At 31.6% G+C, this 9993-nt stretch overlaps 1 protein-coding gene across 1 annotated transcript; it reads left to right on the top strand.

The window, feature by feature from the left end:
- The first annotated feature begins 8856 nt into the window (after nucleotides 1-8856).
- LOC127107768 (CASP-like protein 4B1) lies at nucleotides 8857-9692 on the top strand. The gene is made up of 3 exons (XM_051045091.1): nucleotides 8857-9125; nucleotides 9254-9389; nucleotides 9507-9692. The coding sequence occupies exons 1-3, from the start codon at nucleotides 8899-8901 to the stop codon at nucleotides 9690-9692; spliced, it is 549 nt and encodes a 182-aa protein (XP_050901048.1). The 5' UTR covers nucleotides 8857-8898.
- Nucleotides 9693-9993: the final 301 nt, after the last annotated feature.

Below are 9993 nucleotides of genomic sequence, written 5' to 3' on the forward strand. Positions count from 1 at the left end.
CATCTCTGTTGAATTCAACCTTGTTAGTGACGGGACAGTAGAGCTTATAAGCATATGTACTGTGGTACCCTACAAGCAACATAATTTTGCTTTTGTCTTCTAACTTCCTTCTCTTAGCATTTGGAACATGTTTGTAACAAACATAACCAAACACCTTCAGATGGATCACATTTTTCTTATCTCCAGTCCACTTCTCTAAAGGAATAATTTCCTTCAACTTCTTGGTTGGACACATGTTGAGCACATATGCTGCAATGACAACAAATTCTCCCCACAAGGTGTGAGATAGCTTATTCTCATTCAACATGCTCCTTGTCATATCAAGCATATCTCGTTTTCTTCTTTCAGCAAGACCATTGTGTTGAGGAGTGTATGGAGCACTCACCTCATGCTCAATCTCATTCCCCTCACATAGCTTTCTAAACTCTACACCTCCACCATCAGTTCTGAGAATTTTCACCTTCTGACCACTCTGATTCTCAGCCTTGATCATGAATTTCTTAAATTCAGCAAACACCTCATGTTTGAACTTTATAAGGGATATCCATGTCATTCTTGTGAACTCGTCAACAAATGACACAAAGTATTTATTCTCTCCAAGTGAAGGTACTGGAAATGATCCACACACATCAGAATGCACCATAGAGGCATTTTAGATGCAAATGGCAATCTTGGTTGCTCCCCTCTCATGCACACATTACATAACTTATCTTGGTTCTTAATTGCAGGAATTCCATATACCAACTTCTTTGAATTCATATGCCCTAAGCTTCAGAAGTTCAGATGACCAAATCTTTTGTGCCATAACTTATTTCCCTTCACAACATTTGTTGCACTAAGGCATTCAGAGTCTGCAATTTTAACATTCACTTTGAATGTTCTATTCCTCCCCTGTTTTGACTTCATAATCAGCTTTGGATTACAGTCATACAGCTTCAAAAGATTGTCCTTTATGGTAACTGAAGATCCTTTCTCAATTAATTGACCTACATTCATCAAATTGCTTTTCATGCCAGGAACATACCACACATTCTGAATCAATGTTGATTTACCTTTATTCAGAACTACTCTGACATTTCCCATATCTTCAACATTGGGGTATTTATCATCAGCAAATTTGATATTTGTCCTCTTACCTGAGTCAAAGTCAACCAACCATTTCTTTTTTTCCAATAAGATGATTTGAGCAGCCAGTGTCCATATAGCACATGTCTACCAAATATGCATCATCAAATTCAGAAGCCATCAATAACACAGATTCATCATCAGAATCTCCTCTGACTACATTTACTTCTTCTGATTTCCTTTCCTTGTTTGACCAATAATCAGCAGTGAAGTGGCCAAACTTCATACAATAGTAGCATTGAATCTTTCTCTTGTCACACTTATCCTTCTCCTTCTAAGTACTCTTTTGCCTTCCAGAAGATAAGGTTTCTGACTTCTGAACACCATCATATATCTTCCTGGCTTCTAATCAAGACTACTTCTGATATTTCTTACCAGAAGCTACTTTCAGAGCCTGCTGCTCTACCTCCATTTCAAAGTTTCTCTCAGTCAGATGCAACTCTTGTGCCTCTAGACTACTTTGCAGCTCTTCTATTCTCATGGTGCTAAGATTCTTATGATGTTCAATTGCTACCACAATGTAATTAAACTGAGGAGTAAGAGACCTAAGTACCTCTTCAATGATACTTTCTTCAGAGAGAGTTTCTCCACACGACTTCGTCTCATTTGTGATCAGAATTAGTCAGCTACCTTCTAATTGTTCTTCATGATGAGATTCTCATACTGGTTACATAGAGACTGAAGCTTTACCTTCTTCACTGATACATCATCGTCGTAGCATCGTACCAGTGTGTCCCAAGCAGCCTTCGCCGTCGTCGAGTAAGCGATTTTCTCAAACACATTCACATCCACATCCACACACTGATGGATGTAGAACAACATCTTCTGATCTTTCTTCCTCAGATCACGCTGAGAATTCCTCCACTCATTCGTTGCATTTTCTGGAAGTGCAACCAGATAGTAGCCGTCTTTGATGAGATCAAGGACATCTTGAGCGCCAAACAACACACGCATCTGAATCATCCATCGATTCCAGTTCTCGCCATCGAACACGGGAAGCTTAGTACTCATATTACCGTTTCTGTTTATCTTCGACTTTATGTAAATCACTCAGATCTCACCAAACACTAGTGTTTCCCAATCCTGCAAAATCAAGAAATGTGATTCTGTTACGATTCCGATTCAGAAATTTAACATGAATTCAAGAAACGAAATCAATCACACAATGCCTCACCGTTCACTTGTGTTTCCCTATGTTTCCCTGTGGATCTGAACCGGAGCTCTAAATACCAATTGTTTATGCACACGGTGAAGAAGTTAAGGATGAAGGAAGTTGAGAGAGAGAGAGAGAGAGAGAGAGAGAGAGAGAGAATAACAAACTCTAACAAACTTCCACTACTATTCCACTAACGGTTACACATAGAATGGTTACTCCACAACTTTTGCGTACATCGTGTTATGTTTTCTTAATGGTTAAGCATACCACTCATTTATATATATAAATAACAATGCCACGTAGACGAAATACTAAAATACTAAATTACTCTTTAACATTTCTAAGTGCAAATACATAAACAAGATTATGAAAAAATAGGAAAATTAAATGAACATTCAATACTGTAATTAATTTTGTATTTGGTAATGGCAGAAGGTGTTTCTTTTATATATATATATATATATATTATATATATATATATATATATATATATATATATATATATATATATATATATATATATATATATATATATATATATATATATATATATATATATATATATATATATATATTATGTCATTGTTTTGCTAACACATAAACAAAAGCAATATATGTCAACAAAGCATGAATGGTAAATATTATTCATAAATTATATATTGATGTATATATATGATGTACACATTTTATGGTAGATATATGGATATTAGTTCAGGATTCAGGTTCTTTTATTTGAAATTATTATTATTATTTATTATTAGATACACTTGCTAGTGAAATTTCAGTAGAGGTTAACCAATTTGTTATATTATGTAAATTGATTCTCATAGAAATTACAAAATACAAAGTATTTTACAGAAAGTAGATTCGGACACCATTATTTAGTGTAAGTGAAAATTGAAGCAGCAAAATTGATTCTTTGATGAATTTCAATCTATTTTTAATTTTGAAGTGAAAAATCTACGATTTAATTTGGAATTATTTAAGTTAGAAATTTATTAATCATTAAAGCTGTCAAATTAATTAAAGTTTGTAATTTAAAATTCTGCATTGAATTATGATATATATGCTATGTGAATTGTTTGTGTTTGATAAAATTTATTATTATAAGGCATATAAAGATCGTCCGAAAACGGATTATTATTTATATAGACTTTTGAATTTTGAGTATAATGTAATTATTGAATCATGAGATGTGGAATTTTGAGAACCTTATCACGGAGGATATGGAATTCGAGATTTCCACAAATGAAGAAACTCGTGAGGAAGTTTCTCCACGATTATTAAAACACAAACTAAAAGTTCGTCACTGATTGTTGAAAAACAACCCAAACTTATAATAAGCAAGAGAGTTTGAAAGGATAATGATCTAGGACCGAATAAAATCGATAATCAATTTAGTTCTTTTATCTAGTAGAAGGAAATAGTGGGATTTTTTCCGCAAGGTTCCTATTATTAGTCAAGTGAAAGATGATCCTAATACTTATAAGGAAGCAGCAGTTTCGAGGGACTCGTCGTTTTAGAAGGATGTTATCTAATACGTAATGTATTCAATAATGTCAAAGCATACTTGAGAGCTTGTCGATCTACCTAAAGATCAAGATCCGTTGAATGCAAGTGAGTGTTTAGAAGGAAGTATCATAGTGATGATACACTAAACATCTACAAATATAAATTAGTAACCAAGAGTTTTAGACAAAAGGAAATTGTTGATTATTTTGATACATATGTACTAGTAGAAAGCACAACAAAAATTAGAGTTTCATTATTAGTTTCCTTGCATGACCTTATAGTTCATTAAATGGATGTCAACATAGCATTACTAAATAAAGATCTCGATTATGACATTTACATGGAACAACTTGAACATTGTGTGCTTCCTGATTCAACAATTAAGGGGGAGACACACAACTTAGGGGTGTACTTTTCAATCATTATCAAAACAAGAATTTAAAGAGTTTGTCATCATAAAAATGGGGAGATTGTGAAGAATACATCTTATATCTAGTTAAATTTTGATGAAGACAAAGATTATCAAAGAAGAGAAGGATCAAAAGTGTCATACACATCAATGATAAAGTTGATCACGTAGGTTGAACATAGAAATTCAAGTGAAGATTTGAGTCAAGTGAACATAACTAAGACGCTCATTGCAATTCATACTATATTATTTTAAATTGCTAAAAATTTCATCTCTCGCTTCATCTAATTCTTATGACAAGTGTTTGTACACAAAGTTATGTGAGAATATTGTGCAACAAGCTGAATGAAATTTTAGAAACAAAGAGGTTTCTAACTTCCACATATTAAGATGAAAGATCTTTGACTAGTTGACACAATTTTAGGGATCAAAGTAAAGAAAAATAGTGGGGGTTGTGAACTTAGTCAAATATACTATATTGAGAAAATACTTGATAAGTTCAAACACTTACACTTTAAGGAAGTCACACTCAATTTGATCCTAGTGTCAAATTCCAAAATAATGATGGAAGAGTTGTGGATCAATTGGAATATGCAAGTGCATTTGGTTGTCTAATTCATTTGATGCAATGTATCAGACCCGATATATCATTTCCAGTTAGCAAAATGGTCAAATTTACTAGCAATTTAAATAGTGAGCACTATAAGACCATCACTAGAATTTTTGACTATTGTCTGAAAACCAAAAATCTTGGCCTTCATTATGGTAAGTTTCTTACCATACTAGATGGATATACCGATCTGAGTTGGATATTGACTGTTGGAGATTATAAATCCATATTTTAGTGGGTACTTAAACTAGTTGGAGGTGTAATTTATTGGAAGAGCAAGAAACAAACATGTATTACAATTTCAACCACTGAATCATAGTTTATGACTCTTACTTTCGCTGATCAAAAAGCTGAATGGTTGAGGGACCTTCTGTTGGAAGTTCCAATGACAAAAGAAAATGTTTCAAAGGTGTTGATACATTACGATAGTCAAGCCACTTTAGCTAGATCATACAACAAAGTGTATAACGAAAAGTCTAGGCACATAAGACTTAGACATTCTTTTGTGAGAAAATTGATTAAGGATGTAATTTGACCGATTCATTTACTAAACCATTGGCTAGAGATTTAGTAAAGACTACCTCGAGAGGTATGAGATTGAAATTCCTTGGGTAAGAGTTTCAATAATGATAGAAACCCAATATGGAGTTAAGAAAACATTAACCTAAGATTCAATGGGTAACAAGTCATTGATTTGGATGTTTGTGCAACATTATGTGACAATATTGACTATTGCATATTGAGGATGTAGTTTTCAAACTCTTAATGAAGTTCAATATCGAGAATATGTATCTCAAGAATGATAGATACAATATAAACTTCACCTATGTGAATTTCAAGATGATGTCGTCTCAAAGTAAGAATTAAAGTTTCTCTCACGAAAAATTCACGAAACAGGAAAATCACATGATCATAAATAGTGATAGGAGAGAGATGTAGGCGAAGAACCATTATAGAATCTGTGTAAGGTAACATTGGTCTAACCACAAGGGATAAAGGTCCAAAGCATTGCTACCTAACGTTCTGATTAGACTTTGTGTTGTCCTTACTAAGGTTAAGTCCAAATAAAAATATATTTAATTGAATTAACATTCTTTGTTTCCATTTTTCTGGAATTGATCTTGTCATTATTAGAACAAGTGGAGGACTTTTCTAATTAATAATAATCAATTACCATGGGCGTGTTCCAAAATGATAAGAGACTATGCAAGTGAAAGTTATTTTTTGAATTTAGAAATAGGCAACAACTGTGAAGTGTTGTAGTATGAAGTTTGTTATTGAATTTAGAAATAGACAATATTTTGTGAAGTGTTAGCAGTATGAAGTTTGTTATTGAATTTAGAAATAGACAATATTTTGTGAAGTGTTAGCAGTATGTAGTTTGTATTTTAAATTCATAAATAGGCAACACTTCTGAACTTTTGTTGTAGACGAAACAATGCAACATTTGATACAAGTGTTGTTGTAGGCGAAATAAAACAACATTTGGTAAAAGTATCGCTGAAAGTGTGTGTTTCATCAAGGGCCGCAATCTTGTGAAACAACACTACTTTGACTTATATATTAAGCATTCAAGATTCATAAAAATACATTAGAAAAACATATCCTCTTCATACAAAATTTTAGATTTCATCTTTCTTACATTCGAGTTTTCATCGATCTTGGGCAAACTCGAGTATAGACTGAATTATCTTGGGTATTCCTGCGTATAAACTGTAAGACAATTTGATAGTGCTTTGAAATATTATAAGGAAAGTGATTCGTTCACGATTCTAGCTTCGATTCAATAAATTTAAATTAATTTTGTAACAACGTGTATATTCATAGTTTTCATTTATGGATTCATGACAAAAATATCAACATACTTAAATCATATAAACAAATTTTTACATACATAATAATTCAAAATAGATAATGATGTTGCTAACGATTGAGCTATCGAATAGCAAATAAAATATTGAGTGTGTCTTCTCTAAACATTCACCTTTCATCCTTAAACATGTTCCAAATTATTCATAATCATAATCTTTAAGAAGATGAAGAATGGTCATATGAATAATTTGAAGAAGGATCTGGGTGTTAAAAAATGCTTATTATTTGATTGCCTTAAAATTGATAGAAATGGTTGAAACCATGAAAGGGTTGGAAAATGGTGAGAGAAAGAAGGAAGGTTATTGGAAAAATGATATATATATTTATGCTTTTATAATTTAAAGTAGTTCTTAATTTTTTTTTTAATTTTAAGTAATTAATTATTCAAATTTTCTAAGAAATATATTTAATTAAAAACTAATAAAAGTGATATGAAATTGATTGTTAGAAATGTGTTAGTGACTTATCATCAAGTGCACTACCATGTCATTAAAATTTGATCTTAAACTATAAAGGGGGTTAAAATCTCGAAAAAAATGAAACTAAAGGACCAAGATGAAGCTTCTAAATAAGCCTTATGGCTTATCAGATTGGTGAGATAATTGGGTGTTGAGAAATTTGGAGTTCGGTTTCATTGTGATAGTCATAGTGCCATTAATTTGGCAAAAAATCAGGTGTATCATGTCAGGACCAAACATATTGATATAAGGTTTGACAAGATTAGAGAATTGCTTGCAGTTTTGGACAAGTATTACTTGAAAATGTCCATACTTCAAGAAATTGAGCTAATATGTTGCCCAAGTCAGTCACCAGTGACAAGTTCAAACATTGCTTGAACTTGTTACATGTTTATCAAGGTTAAGCAGGAGGTGAAGCTCCCTAGTTGACAGGATGCGATCGTCATGTATGAAGTCTTCATATAAGTTTGATATTCACTACGGTGGAGATTGTTGAGTATGACTAATATTAAAAAATAGAGGAACACAATATGTGCAAATTCTAAATGTGTTTTAGGCCCATTATAAGTATTATTGCAAACTAACTTTTAGCATTATATATATATATATATATATATATATATATATATATATATATATATATTACTTGGAACACTATAACCCTAATTAATCGCATAAATAAAAAGAAACTATAGCTGCTCTATAGTCGTCGAGATAAACACCATTGACAAAATTGCGTTAATAAAGATCGTTCGTGTTCATTATCTTTTACTATTGTTTCTCTTTAATTCTCTATACAAATTATTGTTCTGACATTTTTTTATCTCACAACCCAATATTTTTCTGGTGATTGTAGCCCCAACAATCTTTTGATTTAAAAAAAAAAAGGAAAAAAACTTAACCACGGGTAGAAGGGTTATTTTTTATTAGACAAAAATTCCATTCGATCTAATAACTGGCCCAATCCGTGTTATTCAAATCAACTCACGTATGATCTCTGATCTCATACCACTCATAACTTGTCCAACCCATTCATTTTCATGGTAGTTTGTGTGCCAAATTTCACATAGATTTGGTTTGATTCAAACAAGATTTTGATCGCAAATCCGGTCAAACCCATCTCATGTCCACCCCTAATAAATAGAGGTCGAATTTGATGTAGTAATGCATATTAAAATCACTTGAACTTGTTTAATTTAATTGTTGTTAATCATAGTTTACTATGAAACATTTACACGATTCATCACCCTTATAAGTCCTCTTCTCCTTTATAAAACATACATTGCACTTTTATTTATATATTCATCATTTGCACTTGAACATCACCTTTTCACCTATGCATAAACATATGTACAAACATATTCAAAACAAAAATTTGGAAGAATCATTTTAACCCTTTGATATAATGAAATAATAGAGACCAATGCCAAAATATATATAGTCTCAATATCTTTATATAAATTTTAGTATAACCCCTTAAGTAAATAAAAAGGTAAAATAAAAAAAAATCATAAATATAATACATAACCGTGTGATTTTTTTTAAATGTACTTGTTCTTATGAGTACACTAAATATGTATTTTGTTATTTTATTGTTCATTTGTCTTTATCAATTTAACCTAATCTCCCTTCCTTTAGGTGAAGAAGAAAACACATTATATCAATATTAAGCATGCATTTGTTTTGACTCTCATTTTGTAAACTCATCATTGTATAAAATCTCAAACTCTCAAGTGTTATTGATTATCAACTAAAGATGTTGAATCCTACCGATTCAGAAGTGAAGGTAGACATGAGTCCGATACGGCCAACGAACGGAATCAACGACGGAATCCTACAACGGTGGAAGAGGGAGGACTCTCTCAAGAGAGGCTCTTTGGGATTGAGAGGAGTTGCTCTATTTTTCTCTTTGGTTTCCTTCCTCCTCATGGCAAGTAATAATCATGGCAATTGGGAAAATTTCGACATGTATCAAGAATACAGGTACAAATATTGACATTTTTTAATGAACAATTTTTTTTTGAATTTTGTTGTAATATTAAGATTTGGAAAGTAACTAGGACAACAATTTCAGAAAATTTAAATTATTTTTCTTGGATATTTTTTTATAGGTATTTGCTTGTTGTAACAATATTTTCTAGTTTATATACTGGAGGACAAGTGTATCGTCAAATTCATGAACTTTCAACTGGGAATAATATGTTTAGGGCTACCACTGCAGCTTTGATTGATTTTCTTGGGGATCAGGTATGAGTGTTGTTAATATTTTTTTTATCATATGATTTTAGTAAAATTAATACTATTAAAAAACATTAAATTTTATCCTCTAATTTAAAAACTATTAATAAAAAGATTTTTTTTTAGGTGATGGCGTATTTGTTGATATCATCAGCATCCACATCGATTCCTGTAACAGATAGAATGAGAGAAAATGGAGATACTCTATTTACAGACTCATCAGCTGCAACCATTACTATGTCCTTTTTTGCTTTTTTGTTTCTAGCACTATCAGCCATCATATCAGGATACAAATTATCAGCCCAAACTTAGTTGAATAAAGTTTTCTCCTATTATGTTTTTTTTTTCATCTATTTATTTTTGAATAAAATACATTTGTATGTAAATTGTCTGAAGAACTTAGCTTATGAATCATATGCCCCTTTTTAAGTTTTTGTGTATGCTACAATGAGGTGTGAAATTGTACTTGTTATTCCTGGATTGAGATAAATTAGTACATGCCAATGGTTACTTCTTATTTAATCGGTATAGTAAAATCTCGAGCTTTGAATTGAGTTCAATTCAAATCTAACATATGAGATTTGCTTGCCCCGACTGAATGACCGCAAAAGAT

Source organism: Lathyrus oleraceus, chromosome 7 (assembly GCF_024323335.1).
Source record: "Lathyrus oleraceus cultivar Zhongwan6 chromosome 7, CAAS_Psat_ZW6_1.0, whole genome shotgun sequence".
NCBI classification, from domain to species: domain Eukaryota; kingdom Viridiplantae; phylum Streptophyta; class Magnoliopsida; order Fabales; family Fabaceae; genus Lathyrus; species Lathyrus oleraceus.